Below are 18165 nucleotides of genomic sequence, written 5' to 3'. Positions count from 1 at the left end.
TGGGAAGGCCTAATAATGAATGATATGCAGATGTATTACAATGAGGTTCCTGACGTCCGTTGGAGGGAAACGCAGTCCGCCATCGGCGGGCTGAGCGGACGATCACAAACTGGTTTCGTGCCATCGGGAAACCGATCGCACCATATTGTCTGCTCACACCACTGAACACGCCCGAGACCGGCTGGCACAGAAATTCCCAGCCTATGTCTAGGTGGTTGAGATCTGATTGATGTGCAAGAGCCACCCTCTCCCATTCTCTCAGCTCATGGTATTGAAGGAGGCCAATTTTATTCAGCTGCACTTGCTGCACCTTTGCAGCTGCATTATGAAAAGATGCTCGTCCTCTGATTCGTGTTCCTGATTACCTGCAAATTTCTGCCAGCAAAAACGTTCTTTTGTTGATCTTGGCCTTTAAGTCACTGCAGCAAAATTGGGCATCCTGGCTGCAAAAAAAAAAAGCAGGCTCCTGGTAATAGATTGCTTGAAATATATAAATTGGCCTAAGTCCAGAACAGGAGTCCTTCACCTTGGTGGCAAAAAAAACCATCCTCTGAACACAGCTGAGAATTCACCCTTCTGTTTTCCAGAATCGTCATCTCAGAACCAAAATGCTCAAAATGGCCATTTCTATGTTGTCTACTTTTACAAACTCTTCTAGAACACCACCCAAGAACATAAGAAATGGGAGCAGGAGTAAACCCCATGGCCCATTGAGCCTGCGCCACCATTCAATACAATTGTGGCTGACCTTGGGCTTTAACCCCACTTCCCCACCTGCTCCCCATATCCGTTTGTACCCTGAGAGAAGAAAAAATCTGTCTACCCCAACGATGGAGCATCCACGGCCTCCTTAGGTAGAGAACTCCAAAGTTTCACAGCCCTTTAAGTAAAGAATTTCTCCTCATCTCAGTCCTAATTGTCAATTAAATATAAAACGATCGTCGCACAATTAAATGTTGAATGTGCGTTTCCAGTATGGAGCAGGGTGGTGTCACGGGATTGCTTTTAATTATTTTATTTAACATCGCAGCTGCTGTACAGGCCCGTTAAAATCACGGGGGGCATCACTCTCCTCCAGAGATCACTGAATCTCTCAGGGAATCTGCAAACTAAACCTTAATCCACGCAATAGAACAATAATTACCTCATTACCTTGAATAGGGCAGTTGTACTTCACATTCAGTATCTACTGTGAAGTATATTCAAATAAAATTAAATGCCCAAATGAAAAAAAAACACATTTGGATAAAAACTTAAAACAAAAGGTTGCTTTATCTATTATTTAGGGCTAGTAGTAAGTAAATCTAATTTAAATCATAGTGGTTTATATGAATAGAGATTAACTAACAATCACACAGGGATGAATTTTACACCCACAGGATCCTCCCACCCCCCCACCCCCCACCTCTTTGTGTACCCCCACCCCCTGGCCTCTAAAACCTGACCCCACCCTACCCTTACACCCAGTACCTCCCACTCTCCTCCAACTGCCCGCCCGGACTTATCTTCAAGTCCAGGAGACATCATCTTCCCTCATGGGGACTGCTTGTAGTCCCAGCAGTGGCCACTACTGTCTTCTGGCACTGCTGGGGCAATGTTATTTGAACTATTAGGCCTGAATTTTTGCTCCTGGGTCAGGAGCGCAGAGTCGGGACAATTCCCAGCTCCACAAACCTGACTTGGGTAAAAATGTCCCGGATGGTCGAATTTTCATTTCCAGGGGGATTGGGGGTGGGGTGAAGTCGGACCCGCCACCTCCGGAAATAGTTTAGAGGCAACACAAGAGCTGCTGGGTAGGGAGCGGGCTGGGAGTAAAGGCCCACCTCGGTGCTCCAGCACTGTGGGGGAAAAAAAGAATAAAACCAAAAACAGCCCTTACCCCTCACACCCCCTCATCCACTCCACACGCTCTCCATGCCAAACTCATGCCCCTCCACCGACCCAGCATGACCCCTCATATCCTCTATGCCCCTCTGTCCACCTGCATGGTTTTTTGTAACCCCTATACCAACCTATGCCTCTCCACCCACCCTCCCCTCACCCCCCCCCCCCACCCCCCCAATGGCCCTTTATATTCCCAATGCTAACCTATGCCTTTCCACCCACCTGCATGGTCCCTTATAGCCCCTATGCCAACCTATGACCCTTCGCCCACCCCCATGGCCCTTACATCCTCCATGCCAACTCACCCAGTACCCACCATGGGCAGGCCTCAGGACCTGTGCTGGTATTAAATGAAGTACTTACGTGCCTATTCATGAATTCACTATTTTAAAAAACACTCTCATTGATAAAAACCCATTCACTACATTTATCTTCCTTTAATTCCGTATAAGAAGAAGCATTTGCATTCATAATCACACTTCCATGTTGATGATAGGTTGTGAAATCAGCAGCATTAATCCTGTTTTGATAACCCTCAGGCTTATGTCAACAGACAGAGTGAAATAGCAAGCACTGATTTCTTTCCAACCCTGCATTTTTTTCAAATATTTAAGGAACGGGAGATTTAAATGCCTTGACAGTTTGACAGCTCGCTTTGACAGTTCCAATGAATTCATCCATTTTTTTTACATCCTTTCATGTCTACTTTTAACAATCCTAAGGGGCACCTGACCTCTCCCAAAGATGTCCAAATACCATATCCAAAAGAGTATATTACCGTTCCGAAAGGGCACCCTACCTCTCCAAAAAACTCCGATAAGTTTAAATTTTCCCCTACCAGATCTAACATACATAAGTGATATTTCCTACTCCCTCATTGCAAAAATCAGATCAGACTGAAGGTAGCTACACTTTAACCAATTTGTGAGCCATGGATGTGCAAAGTTCTACCCGCCCAACTCCCCACCTGCGAAAATGGTGGGGACCAGGTTTGAGAGTAGGGCTACTAGATTTGGATCCCTGGAGCTGTTTTCAAAGATGGAGAGCCTCTCCACCTGCATGAAAATTCAGACCTTAGTCAACCTCATGTAGCATTGTATTCGAGGAGTCAAGACCAAACCTAATCTGCAGGCAAAGCAAAATTAGCAGTCAGAGAATAACTGTGCTACAAATTAATTCAAAGAGAATGGCCAGCAGCTCTCAAGGTCAGGACTTCCTGTCCCTGAGGGGCGGGGGGGCGGTCCCACTCTCATGTAATTAAGAATGCCCCAGCATAATTTTGTTGTGGGGAAATTGGATGTCTGGTTGGCAAGGTGCTGGTAGACTTTTCAGCCGGAGGTGGGGGTGGGTACTCAACCCTCTCCCCATAAAATTCACCCCACGACTCAGGGTTTTACCGATTGTAAATAGGTGCGTAAAAATGCATTTCGTTAAGCTACTAATAACTCCTAGATCAGACCTAAAGGTTTGATGACAAACATACAAATTAGGAACAGGAGTAGGCCACTTGGCCCTTCAAGTCTACTCCACCATTCAATGAGATCATGGGTGATTTGATTGTAACCTCAGCTTCACATTCCTGCCTACTCCCAGTAACCTTTCACCCCCTTATCAAGAATCTATCTAATTCTGCCTTAAAAATAATTAAAGACTCGGCCACCACCGCCTTTTGAGGAAGAGAGTTCCAAAGACTCATCACCCTCTGAGAAAAAAAAATTCTCCATTTTTTTTTCATTCATTCAAGGGATGTGGGCTTCGCTGCCTAGGCCAGCATTTATTGCCTATCTCTAATTGCCCTTGAGAAGGTGATGGTGAGCAGCCTTCTTGACCTGCTCCAGTCTATGTGGTGTAGGTACACCCATAGTGCTGTTAGGGAGGGAGTTTCAAGATTTTGAACCAGTGACAGTGAAGGAATGGCGATACATTTCCAAGTCAGGATGATGAGTGGCTCGGAGGGGAACTTCCAGGTGCTGTCTAAGGAGCTTTCGTGAGTTTCAGCAGTGCATCTTGTAGATAGTACACACTGCTGCCACTGTGTGTCAGTGGTGGAGGGAATGAATATTTATGGATGGGGTGCCAATCAAGCAGGCTGCTTTGTCCTGGATGGTGTTAAGCTTCTTGAGTGTTGTTGGAGCTGCGCTCATCCAGGCAAGGGGAGAGCATTCCATCACACTCTTGACTTGTGCCTTGTAGATTGTAGACAGGCTTTGGCGAGTCAGGAGCTGAGTTACTCGCCGCAGGATTCCTAGCCTCTGACCTGCTATTGTAGCCACAGTATTTATGTGGCTAGTCCAGTTTAGTTTCTGGTCAATGGTAACTCCTAGGATGTTGATAGTGGGGGATTCAGTGATGGTAATGGCATTGAATGTAAAGGGGTGATGGTTAGATTTTGTTTTGTTGGAGATTGTCATTGCCTGGCACTTGTGTGGTGCGAATGTTACTTCCTCATCTCTGTCCTAAATGGGCAACCCCTTATTTTTAAACAGTGGCTCCCAGTACTAGATTCTCCCACAAGAGGAAACATCCTCTCCACATCGATCCTGTCAAGATCCCTCAGGATCTTATATAAGATTAGGCAAGACTGTACGTGTTTCATAGGCAAAGGAAAGCATTTAGCGTGCAGGTAATGAGACATAGCAGGTAAGATAAATGGATTGGTTGGTTATCTAGCAGTTTAATCTGTTGAGTGTTCCTGTTGTGTTTTATTTTGTAGCACACCAGTATACCTCTGCTTTAGGCAAGGAGTTTCTCATACACTGTAGTTATTCATTATATAACTCTATTTAATTCACTCTCTCTCTGTCTCAACCCCCCCCAGCCCACCCCACCATCTCTATTTATCTCTCTCTCTCTCTCATACACATACACACACACATTTAATAATGGATCTCCATTTCCTTAGCAACTCAGAAGGTGGGACAGACAAATGATAATCAACATTTTTGTGTAGGTATTCCTGGAATTAGTATAAAATCTCACTACTTGAAATAACCTGTAATCTGATTAAATCTGCTTCAAAGCCTATCAGGGATTCTCAAACAACAAACCATCAGCTGCAATTAAAGTCTTCTAAGGAAGTATTTGGCGAGGTCTTGTGACGTTCCTGCCTCTGAGCCAGCAGCTCCAGGTTTGAGTCCAAACTGCAGACTTGACAGCCAAGGAAGGTACATTCGTAACACAGACAAACCTGCAAATCTTTCCAGCACACATCAGTGGTAGGTGTTAAGAGCAGGAGAGATTCCTGGTCAGCCAAGTTGGACCCTCTACCATCACCATAGCTCCAGACTGCAACTAGCATGTAAAAAGTGCATGTTGCCACAGCAACTCAGACTCCCTGAGTGAACTGTCACATGCCAAGGAAGCATTTGGACTCCATCCACAACTTTAAAATGAGATACTTGTAGTCTGACATCGGCTCAGTGATGGCTCTGAGTCAGGGGGTGATGGGTTTAATCCCACTCCAGCAATTAAGCACATAATATGTAGTGCAGCAGTGAGGGAGTACTGCATCACCAGAGATGATGGGCAGAATTTTCATCCTGAGGCGGAGGCAGGTTTGGAAATGGGCAAGATGGCAATTTCTCACTACCGACCAGCATGCTGGTCTACTGGCACATTCCCACCCACAGCCAATTTTCACGGAGGTGGTTTCTGGAGGGGTGATGGCTAATAGCCCACTCTTAGTGGGTAGCCAATTATACCAATTAAAGTGCCAATCGAGGGCACTCTTCACACTTTTCTAGATAGTGGAGGCACCACACTTTCAAGTAGTTATTAATTGGTTATATAGCACTTTGGATCATCCAAAGTACATGAAAATCCTTATATAAATGCAAGTTCGTTCTCTTGTTCACTTAAGTGTGCGAGTCCCTGTGACCTTTCACACAGATTGATTAAGATATTGTTTTATATTAACAAAAATATCATGTAAAACACAATGCAGTATTCCATTGAAGTAGAACAGTCTTTACGATGGTTGGTCATTTTAAGACCACAAAATCTAATTGTTGTGGTTAAACAAAACCCAAGGTCATTCAGAGTTTAAGCAATGTTTGGTCAGAGAATTTTGCAGTTGGAATATGCACATCTGTTTTATGCTAAAGATTAGAAGAACCCAGCATTTTAAGATTTTGTTGCATCTGTAATTTCTGGAGTTTGATGTAGCATTTTTAGTGTACTGTGGACATTGTTGTTGTTCTTCAGTTCTCTGCCTGAGGGCAGGTCCAACCCGCAGTGCCTCACTCTCCACCACAGGTAGGGCAAGGAGGCAGGTCCTGAATGGAACACCAGCTGACCAGCCAACTGGCCCCCTAAGGAGTTGCTGTGGCAATATACGCTTTTACATGCATGTTGTAGCCTGGAGCTATGGATATTGATGGTGGATGCTCCAATTTTCTTCCCATCACATGGCTGACCAGGAATCTCTCCTACTCTTACCACGTGCCATTGGTGTTTGTTAGAAGGATTTGCAACTTGATATTCAACCTGTTTGACCACGTTATGGAGGTATCTTCTTTGGCCATCAAGTCCTGGAGTGAGACTTGAACCTGGAGCTTCTGGCATCAGAAGCAGGGATGGCACCTACTACACCACAAGATATATTGATACAAAAGCAAAATACAATGAATAGTGGAAATCTGAACTAAAGTAGAAATGCTGAAAATAATCAGCAGCTCAGGCAGTGCCTATGGAGAGCCAAACAGAGTGTTTAACATAAATAAAAGCAGAAAATGTAAGAAATACTCAGAAGGCCTGGTATCATCTGTGGGGAGAAAAACAGGGGTTAGACTTAGTCCTACCGTCACAGCACCCACCGGCGGGCCGGGAAATCAGCGGGGCTCTGGCACAGGTGCATGGCAGTCAGCTGAACTCAAATAGATGGCAGCAAGCTCATGAATACAGGTGAAGCGAGCTTGCCGCTGGATCATGTGGCGGGGGGTGTTTCTGACGTCAGGCAGGAGCTGGTGCCATATTTAAAGGGCAGCCAGCCCGGTGTTAGAGTTGGAAATCATCTTGCAGGCTTTGAAGGAAAGTTCTGCAGCTTAAGTCTCGCAGCATCTGAATTTCTGTTGCTCCGACACAAAAAGACGTTCCAAAGTCCAGGGAGAAGAGTCCTCCACCATCGCACAAGATCATTCAGTGGTATCAAAGGGTTCAACTGAGGTCTGAGATGTCACTGTCTGGCCAGCACCTCCCCTCCAGTATCCAAGATGAAGAAGGACAGGGTGGATGATTCCCATATCAATGAGCTCCCTGCTGCTAACAGGTGAACTTTCTGTTTTGCTACCTTCCCACTGCTGACTTAATCGCTTACAGTTTCCCCGCTGACGGGAGTCTGGCACGTGTCCTTCTGCACAATCCTCTATGCCCGCCAGCCATCTTTCCCACTCCAGCAGTCTCCATAAAATGCAGCCCCATGTTTCAGGTCAATGACATTGGTCAAAGTATAGAGAGAATGCGCAATTATCGTGCCAGGATGTTGCCATCACTGAATGCCCCACTATCAACATCCTGGGGGTTACCATTGACCAGAAACTTAACTGGACCAGCCATGTAAATACTGTGGTAAGTAATTCACCTCCTGACAGGCCTCAAAGCCTGTCTGCAATAGACAACCCAGAAGGGAAAAAACAGTTCGGACCAGTACTCTTATTTCCCAGTTTTACTGATGTTCCATTTTAAAGTTTACAAGACCAGTTTGGACCAGTATTCTTATTTCCCAGTTTTTACTGTTTTTTCCTTCAGGAAAGGCACAGGATTGTGATGGAATATCCTCCATTTGCCTAGATGAGTGCAGGGTCAACTGGGCTGGTTGTACTTTGTTGTATCCAATGACTAATTTGATGCTGGATATTCCGCCCAGTATTATTTAACAGACTTTTCAATAGCAGTTTGATACAACTGAATGGCTTGTTAGGCCATTTCAGAGGACAATTAAGGGCCAACACTGCGGTGGGTCTGCAGTGAATGTATGCCAGATCGGGTAAGCATGGCAGATTTCCTTCCCTAAAGGGCATTAGTGGAAGAGTGATTAAAATTAATAAATTGTAGCCTTAAGTCAGAGTTCAAGGAACTGGACATCTTACAGGAAACTGAGAGATTTATCCACAGGTTATGAATGTATTTAGCAGCTATTGGAGAGATGAAAAAAATTGCAATGACGAAATCTGAACAAAAACAGAAAATGTTGGAAACACTCTACTTGCCTGGATGAGTGAGGTTCCAACAGCACTTGAGAAGCTCAATGCCATCCAGGACAAAGCAGCCCGCTTGATTGGCATCCCATTCACGACCTTAAACATTCACTTCCTCCACCACTGATGCACAGTGGAAGTAGTGTGTACCATCTACAAGATGCACTGCAGCAACTCACCAAGGATCCTTTTCAAGGGCACCTTCCAAACCCGTGACCACTGCCCTCTAGAAGGACAAGGGCAGCAAATGCATGGGAACACCACCATCTGCAAGTACCCCTCCAAGCCACACACCATCCTGACTTGGAACTATATTCTTCACTGTCACTGGATCAAAATCCTGGAACTCCCTTCCTAACAGCACTCGGTGTACCTACACCACATGGACTGTAGTGGTTCAAGAAGGTGGCTCACCACCGCCTTCTCAAGGAAAATTAGGGAGGGGCAACAAATGCTGGCCTAGCCAACGATGCCCACATCCCATAAATGAATAAAAGAAAATTAAGGTACAGGCCCTTCTGCATTGGAGATGGTTCTGAAGGACTTACTGGAAGCTCGCTTTGATAACATTTAGGATTATGTAACCGTTCACATGGAAATATAATATTTCTAATTGACTTTTGCGGAATGGATTAAGTTCTGTAAACTAGGAGATAGAAATGTGGTAAAAAGATTTACAAGCATTCGAAAAGATAAATGTGATTTTAAGCACAGTGACTGAATTAAATGGGAGATTTAAGTTTATGCAAAGGCTGACTGTTCCCTCATGTACCATTGCAAGTAATTGATTTTACAACTTTTAGCTTAGTAACTATAAATGTAACATTATGATGTGAGCTGCTACTGATTGATTATCCTTCTTTCAAAAACTACAACAGTACTGTGGATAGTGAACAATTTCCTTAACAGTTAGTATTATTTTATTATAGGGAAGAATTAATTGAAGGACAGAATCCAGAGCAGTCAATTACATTTAGGCCAATAGCTGCTATTTATAGTCCTCTATTAACACAGCCACAATTTCATGTGACAGCATGCTACATAACACATTACCCAGTACCGGCTTCTTGTTCTCAAGTTTACTCATTTCAGCCAGCAAAGGGAGTATTTGTTGAGAGAATTGATAGTGAGACTTGGTCTTAGTATACTATCAATTGTTTTAAGCACAGCTCTCTGTCTATATTCAAACCTGATCCTGTAAAATGCATACTGTAGTCACTATGCCAGTTTGTTATGTAAGTGTACCTCATTCATTAACAGTATCCTCCAAATATTCTAATGACATTGTTTGCCATTAAAAGGCATTTCTGAACAGCTGTAATAAGAAACCCAAAAGTACAATTGCGTTGGGGTGTTCTTAATGTGGTATTATTGATAATAGGATTCCTAAGTCCAGTGGAGCACGGTATAACTGACCGGACAAGGGCAGTGGTGAGGATGGGGGTGGGTGGGTCTGAAACAATGAACAGTGCAGAACACAAATACTACTGGTGGGGGTGAAAATCAGTGCTCAGAGGGATAAACAATCTATCTGTGGCCACAATCAGAGTAATCTTTTGCTAGTGTGATCGACATCAAGGAGCCTTCAGACAAACTTTTGGGTCGGAAAGGGGAGAGAATCTTAGAATGGACTCTCAACTTTTTTTTAGGCTTACCCCCATCTGCTTGGGCATATTTCCTGGAGGTATCATCACAACCTTCCACCTAGAACCAGTATTCCCCTATACTCATGCCACCATTTCATTCTCCCACACCAGTTGGAAATGAAACAGACTCTCTGGCCTAGAGTTTTGCTCCCGGTTCGGGAGCGCAAAGTCTGTTCATTTCCCAGCTGGGCAAACCCAACCTGGGAGAAAGTGGTCCAAAAGGTCAGATTTTCATTCCAAGCTGGTAGGTTTCCCTGACAGTTGGGCTGGGCGACCCCAGAATCTGTGTGAAGGATGCCGGGTGCAGAGGCAGGCTGGGCGGAAGGCCTGCCTCAGTGCATCGGCACTGTATCAGTGTCTTTTTTAAAAAGCAGAGAAACATAAAACAGCCCTCACACCCTCTCACCCCCAACAGACTCCCTGTGCCCCATCCATGCCAACTCATGCCACCTCATGTCCCCCCACATACCCTCATGGCACTTATACCCTACATGCCAACCTATGTCCGCCACCCACCCCACCATAGCTCTTCATTGCCGCTATGTTAAATTAGTGCCAACTCATGCAACCCCATGCCTCCCGATCCACCATCCTTTGCCCTTACACCCACCCAGTATCCACCATGGGAAGACCTCAGGACCCATGCTGAAATTAATTAAAATAAGGTTCCAAGTGTCTGTTACAGACATTATTTTTAAAAATGCTCTCATTCATAAATTCATTTGCTGCATTTGCATTCCTTTAACTTCATTATCCATTACAACAGCAAACATTTCATTCAATTACATAGTCTCACTTCAAAGAGTCCATAACCATTTAGAACAGTCACTCAAACTGTAAAATGGCAGGCAGTCTACTGTGATAATGGACAATTGTGAAATCAGTCATGCAGCACTAATCCACTTAACGGAAGCCCGAAGGATTATGTCAACAGACGGAGTGAAATAGCAAGCAATAATTTTTTAACCCTTCTGACGTTTTCTTTCCAGAGGTAATGAGCAAGAGGTTCAAATGCTTTAGTACCTTGACAACTCCCTTTGACAGTTCATTTTGACAGTTTTTGATAGTTCCATTGAGCTTCACGGTTCCAATGAATTTATACAATAAATTTAGGCACATTCATGCCTACTTTTGGCAATCCCAAAGGGGACCTGACCTCCCCGAAAGGTGCCCCGGGACCATATCCAAAGGGTATCTTACCTCGCCAGACAGGTACCTCGGCTATGCAAACAAATCCAAAAAGTTCAGACCCGCTCCTATCAGGTCTAATCTGCACAGGTCGGCTTTCAGACACCTCCCGCACCAAAATCACACGAGTGGGGGCAGCTGCTGATTTCTATGTGCAGCTGCTTCTGCAAAATGCGCTTGAGGAAATCTTGACCCATGCTCATTCTCCCTACCCCCACTCCGAAAATGATAGGTGCCATGTTTGGGGGCGGGACTTCCAGATTTGGGCCTCATCTGCCAATTTTGCAATGACAGAGAGACTTTCCATCATAGTGAAAATCCAGGCCTTTGTCACTCATTTGGATTAACCTTGACTGTTAGTGAAACAGCCTTTTCCCCTACTCCCCATAGTTCTATAACTAATAAATGAAACTGTTCAAAGAAAATGTGAAAAAAAAGCACAATTTTGTTTAATGCTCTTATGATTTTTCTCTTGGGTTGCTTGGAGCAATGTCACAGAGATTAATCTTCCAATCCTGGAGGATTGGCAACCCTATGCTTTCTTAACCAGTATGTTACATGCCCAACAAGAAAGAATGCTGTTGCTAAATCAAGTTCTAAGTAATGAATCCGACAAAGTATGCCTGAATGCAGGAGAACATTTGGGACATAATGGCGATAACTTAAGTAAATTCTGGTTTGTTATGATACAGGAGGTCATGTTTGCCAGGCTGATTAAATCCATAAGGGAAACTTGGCCACACTATCACAACGGTTTTGCAATTTGTATTTATTACGAGAAAGTTTGTGCATTGAATTCAGAAGTAGCGAGTCCACAGAAATTAAATTAAAACATTTAATGGCAAAAGAAAAGAATCAAAACACATACACAAGATTACAGTTAAACTGTTACTTAATATTATAATAAATCCCAAAATTCCTAATTAACCTGACTCTCAACTGCACACCCTCTTTAAGGCAACAGTCCAAAATAGATTGTAAATGTAGAGAGGCAATGCAGAAAGGTTACCACAACACCCACCTGACAGTGGAATTCCAAAAGCATTTTAACACAACTTCTGCAAAGTGGCTAGAGGCTGTTTCCCCCAAGTCTGCTTTACACAGAGTATCTTTTAGATATTACATAGCCAACCTTGATACAACCTTCCATCCTCCTTTAAATATACTCCTTCCTCTTCAATCTGTAAATCCCATTGTTTCCATATTTCTTTGGAATTTACTTTTCTCATGCTATAAAAAATATTTCATGTTGTCAGTATGGCTTTTTCCTTTTGGGAAAAATAAATGTAATTATCTTGCCCTATTTATTCTGTCAGTTGTAAAACTTTATCATGTTTCTTTGAAAACCAAACACCTCTCCACTTATCTTAAAATGCAAATTTCATTCACACCCTATCTACTGACTTTACCCTAGCTCACTCATTAGCATTTCAAATACCCTTTTTACACTCAACCCTTTTGATAATCTCAACCTTGCAGTCTATCCAACTCTAGTTCAATTAAATCAGCCACACAGACAGAACCATCCACACACACACAAACATAAGTCCATTTTACAATGCCCCATAATAATAATATGAAAAACATGGTAGTTTCATGACAGGTTGAAAATAGGTCTCGCAAAACAGGAGTTGAAGATAAAGGCATTGGAACGGGAATGACCGAATATCAATGAGATGGGATTTAGCCCAGATTAGTTGTTTGCAAAAAAAAAAAATGACATTGAACAATTAGTCAGCAATGGCAGCTATTTAAATACAAAATGGATAAGGTGCAGTGTTAATTAATGGGCTGGGATTCCATGATTAGAGAATTAAAGCAAGGCACTAAGAAAGGCAAATGGTAAAAGGGGAAATATGATGCAGAAGACTACTAAAAGAAATACAAAAAAATTAAAAGAAGCAAAAAGGGAGATTATGAAGGTGAAAGAACATTTGAAAGAAAACTGCCAGTTAACATTAAGTCACAGAAGGGGTAAGGCCGCTTGGAAAACGAGAAATCTTGTACTCAAGAAAGTACAAAAGGCAAAGATGCTTAGTAAGTATTCTACTTCAATTTTTGCTGAGCATAGGATATACCTGCAAAACACCTGAAACTCGAGATAAAAATTCAAAAGGAAACTATTCTAAAAGGCCCTTAGGATTGAAGTTAGAAAATTTACCAAGCACAAATGGTGTATATCCCAGAAAACAAAGGGAGGTTGGCGAGGAGAAAGTCCATGCAATAGCTATAATTTTCAAACAATGTTTGGAAAGAAACAATGAGTCAGAGGACTGGAGGATAGCAAAAGTTATACTCACATTCAAGGGAGTGTTAAAGAGGGATCTAATAAAGATTTTCAAAATAAGGTTTCTGAGGGCAAATGTGAAAGATTGTTTTTGCTGGTTGGTGAATCAGTAACAATGAGGGTTAAGCTCATGATTATCACACACAGAAAGAAGTGGAAAGGGAAACATTTTACACTGTAATTCAGATACAGAATGCTTTACCACAAGCGACTACTAAAGCAGAGACTACAGTGTCATTTGAAAGGGAATTAGGTAAGTATTTGAAAAGAAAGAGTATAAAAGGATATGGGGAAAGAGTAGGCAATAACCCTTATTAGTGATCTTTAGATTATACATTCTTGAAGCACCCTTGGAAGTTCTACCAGATTAAGTGTGCTATATAAATGCAAGTTGTTGTTGAAAAGTGACAGCAGTATGACCTGATGGCCCAATGTCACTGCATTGCCAACTAATCAGGAAGGTTATTGAAGCATCCATGTGGCCTTGGAAGACATTGGACACAATGGCATGGTCTACATGGACACAAAGGGATTACCATTAAATCAAGGTGCCGCTGTTATTGATTAGAGACACTGCAGTGTGCTACTTCCCATATTGCTGTCACAATGCTTTAATTTTAAGGCAATCTTCTGCACAGGTGTGTTCTAAAATAAAGAGGATGGCTTCTGGGAAATGAGGCTAATGACACCCAAACAATCTATGGAATGAAGCAGAGCACAGATACAACATGCAACTACCCAAGATCTTTGTACTGCAACCCTTAGAGTGACACCAAAAAATGTCATTCGGTGCACCATTTTCCTGTACGAAGTGACCGGATCATGGAGGAGGCGGGTGAAGTCACCCTGTGGCCAAGGCCAGATAAGCTACAGACATCTTTCAAGAGGTTGCCACTGCAGAAATAGCTGCAGTTGGGAAGACTAGCCAGCAATGGGCTCATCCAAATGAACTTCAGCTAAGTGCCTGAGCCACACTTCAACTACCCTTGCTATCCACATAGAAAGGATCAAGTGGCCCATAACATTGATTTCTGCATGAACTTAACTACAGGTTATGAATGGTGGATTTTCCATGTGCTATTACACTACTCCGCAACATCAGAAAGGAACTGTCTGGATAAATTTGAAAGGAAGTGTTATCAATTTCCTGCCTTGTTTGTGGTATGTTTACCTGAGTTTAGAGTTTCTTGCCCCAGTGATTCCTATTGATGATAATGCTGTGTATCTTTTCTGTCATATTGTTCTACCTATTCTAAGTGCTGCCCAGTTCAAATAAGCGAGGTGCTACCATATAGCACTCCTGACTTAATAATTATATAAACTCTGTAATTGCATTTTTGTGAGTAGCAAAGTGCAGAAAAATATCATGGGCAGAAATTTTCGCTCAGCGGGCAGGCACGTGCCCGACCTGCTCGAGTGTGAAATCACGTGCGTTGACATCGTCTGAGTGTGCCGACGTCAATGCACAGTCGTGCGATAGTTGGGTTGGTGGGTGCGCGCCGGAGCCAGCAGCACATCTACTGACAATTAAAAGGCCTGTTAAGGCCATTAAGTAATCAGTTAACGTACATTTTTCGCTGCCCTTTCCAACCTAACAGTTGGCGGGCAGGCAACAAAGCCAAGCAGCCTTTGCATTCTTTGGAAACCTCCTCCATGGGCGGGATGAGGTCTCCAAAAGCAACTAAAAATTAAATTAAATCTTTAATTTTTCATTAATAACATGTCCCTGCTCATGTGACAGAGTCACATGAGGGGCCATGTTTTATTACATTTTTATTTTCTTTATTTTTATATATATCTCTTCATCTCCCTGAGGCAGCTCCGTATCTCAGGGAGATTATGCAGGTTCACGCTTGGCCTGCTCGCACTACCCACCCTTCCCCCACCCCTGCACAGGCAGCGATCAGCGCTGCTACTCGCGTTTCACGCTGGGTGGGCCTTAATTGGCTCACCGGCGTGAAATCATGGTGTGATGCCGGTCGCAGGCGGCAGCCGGCTTCTCGCCCGCCATCACCAGGCCCACCTGCCAAAGGCAAATTTCTGCCCATGAATTTATGTTTTAAGAGGGACAAGTTTAGAACACTATTTTTTAACCTGATACCTTCCTATAAAAAATGAACAGTGGTAAGTGCAATAAACAGGTAAATTGCATTGTAGATAATGAGAGCTGAAGATGGCTTCTTTTTCAGATCGTATTGGAGAATTCACTACACCTATTGATCATCACCTACTTTTTCTATTTTTTTTTTAGGGATAAGCAAGGTGGATTGATACAGCCCAGAAACTTCAAGCAACTTAATAAAGCAAAACATCCCAAAGAAAACAAATTGCCATTATAACTGAACACAATCTTTTTGTTCCTCCAAGGTTATGTTCAATGTTGGTAAAAAGAATATAATGTACCACAGAGAACAAGCAACAACTTACATTTCTAATAAAATCTTCATTTTCCACTCTGATCTTTTTAACATTTAATAAAGTTGCATTGTTCCAAAGGTTTGCATGTTTTTTGGTATTCTGCACATTTTGCTATTTGTTGTTTGCCATTATGACTGTAAAACTACAGGAATCCATTTGTTGTAAAGGATTTTGGGACATCCCCAGGAGCTGTTAACATGTTATATAAATGCTTATATGTAATAGGTTAGAAGTAAAGGAGATATTTCCACTTATGGGTATCCAAAACTTTGAACCATCAAAATAAGGTAGTCACTAATAAATGCAATAAAGAGTTCAAGAGAAACTTCTTTATCCAGATAGTGCTTAGAATGTGGAACTTGCTACCACATCTAATAGTTGAGGTGTATAGCGTAGATGCCTTGAAGAGAAAACTATAAATACATGAGGGAAAAGGGAATAGAATCAAATACAGATTGTGTGGAGCATAAATACCAACATAGACTCAGTAGGCCGAATGGCCTGTTTGTCTGCTGTAAATTCTATGGGTAGAATTTTATGGCAGTGGGATTTTATGTTCCCGCTGAAGTCAATGGAGTTTATGATGGCTCGCCGAATTTTATGACCCCGTCCCTGCCGAAACGAGGCCGTAAAGTTCTGCCCCTTGTAATTCTTTTCTCAGGCCATGTGGCAATGACTGTGTGGTTTGCGTTCAACCTCACAAACTGCCTTTTAGATGTAATAAAGTAAAGTGTGATAGTTAATGCATTTACTTCAGTCTATTTCGTTAATATGACATTTATCAAAGCCTGAGGAGAATGGTTACCTGTATCCTGTTTAGGAATGTATATAGTGGACATTATAAAATGGAACTTGCTCAGAACTTTTAATAGATTTCAAGTTTTATTAAAAAATCTTCATTTATTCAACTACATAGACACGGAAATTGAAATTATCCTTGGGATGATGGTAATTTCTACTCTCTGTGGCAGTTAAACATTGTTTCCCCACATCTTCCCCTCCTCCAGGTAAATATTTCCTGTGAGTTTCTCTGGCCCAAGATGACAGCTGAATGGTCCAGGTAAACTGCAGCGAGCCAGGATGTTGGCTGTGCTGCTTGTCTGCTCTGTTACAGGATAATCGTCTCAAAACGCCCAAATAGAAAGTTTCCATTTTACAGTACTCCTCACCAATGCATACCAGGATCTTTACCAAGGCCTGGATTTTCATTCACGAGTCGGGTGAGCAGAGTCAGGAGAATTCCCCGCTCTGCGAACCCCACTTTTAAAAATGGTTGCCCAGCCATCAGCATTTTGGTCCAGTGGGGTGGACTAAATTAGAAATCAGGGCGGGCGACCCTGAAGTACTGAGGAGGATGCCAGGGGCAGAGGCGGGCTGGGAGGAAGGCTTGCCTCAAGGCTCCGGCACTGTGTCCAAAGTTTAAAAAAGAATGAACCATTCCTCAAGCCCTCACCACTGCCCCACACATATTCCCCATGCCCTATCTGTGCCAGCTCATGCCCTGTACCCACCCAACCATTCATACCAACCTATGACAACTTCATGACAACCTATGGCACAGTACCCACTCCCCATGGCTCCTCATACCTTGCATGCCTCATGCCCTGTGCCTATACTGATAACTCCTCATACCCTCAATGCCAATCCCTGCCCCTGTACCCATCCCCATGGACCCTCATACACACTATGCCAACCTACACTGCACACCCACCCGTGTGGCCCTTTATAGCCCCTATGCCAACTTAATATCAACCCATGCCCTCACCCTTTGCCCTCGCACCTACCATGCCAACTCACCAGTATCCACTCTGGGCAGAGCTCAGGACCCATGGATGAAATAAAATGAAGTTCTAAGTGTCTCTTGCAGATTTCACTATATTGAAAAAAAGACTTATTCATAAAAACCCATTTACTACATTTACATTCCTTCAACTAAATAAAGTCTTATAACAACAAACATTTGATTTAAGTGTATAACCCCTTATAACAAACATTGGAACCCATAGCCCTACTGAAAGAGACTATAACCACTTGGAGCTGTCAATCAAATTGTGAAATGGCAGACACGTGACTGTGATAATGGATGGTTGTGAAATCAATCATGTTGCAGTAATCCAGCAATGGAAGCCTTCAGGTTTATGTCAACAAGCAGAGAGAGAAATAGCAAGCATTGATTTTGTTTTTAACACTCCAGACATTTTTTTCAAAGACTTATAGAGCAGGACTTTTAAATGCCTTGACAGCTTCCTTTGACAGGTTCTTTTGACAGTTCTTCTTGATACTTTTCACAGTTCCTCTTCTTGGAAGGTCCTCTTGATACTTTCGACTAGTCCTCTTGAATAGTCCTCTTGACAGTTTTTACAGGTCCTTGTGATCGTTTTGACAGGTCCTCTTGACAGGTGTTTTTGACAGTTTTGACGGTTGCTTTTCACAAGACTGTTGACAGTTCCAATGAGTTTGACAGTAGTTGAGCTTATGCACTTTTTATGCACATTCTTGCCTAATTTTACCAATTCCAAATGGCACATTAGCTCCCCTAATGAGCACC

At 42.9% G+C, this 18165-nt stretch overlaps 1 protein-coding gene across 2 annotated transcripts in view; it reads left to right on the top strand.

Moving 5' to 3' along the window:
• The window catches only part of ropn1l (rhophilin associated tail protein 1-like), a 71161-nt gene extending 55062 nt beyond the window's left edge, over positions 1-16099 (top strand). For both annotated transcript variants that reach the window (XM_078539369.1, XM_078539370.1), the window contains exon 6: positions 15451-16099. In XM_078539369.1, the coding sequence (XP_078395495.1) occupies positions 15451-15538 (88 nt within the window). In that variant the 3' untranslated portion in view covers positions 15539-16099. The remainder of the gene's footprint in view (positions 1-15450) is intronic.
• Positions 16100-18165: the final 2066 nt, after the last annotated feature.

The sequence above is a fragment of the Cetorhinus maximus genome, chromosome 3, assembly GCF_964194155.1.
Source record: "Cetorhinus maximus chromosome 3, sCetMax3.hap1.1, whole genome shotgun sequence".
Taxonomy (NCBI): Eukaryota; Metazoa; Chordata; class Chondrichthyes; order Lamniformes; family Cetorhinidae; genus Cetorhinus; species Cetorhinus maximus.
Note: the sequence above shows the minus strand (reverse complement) of the source record. Positions and strands in the feature narration are given on the sequence as shown.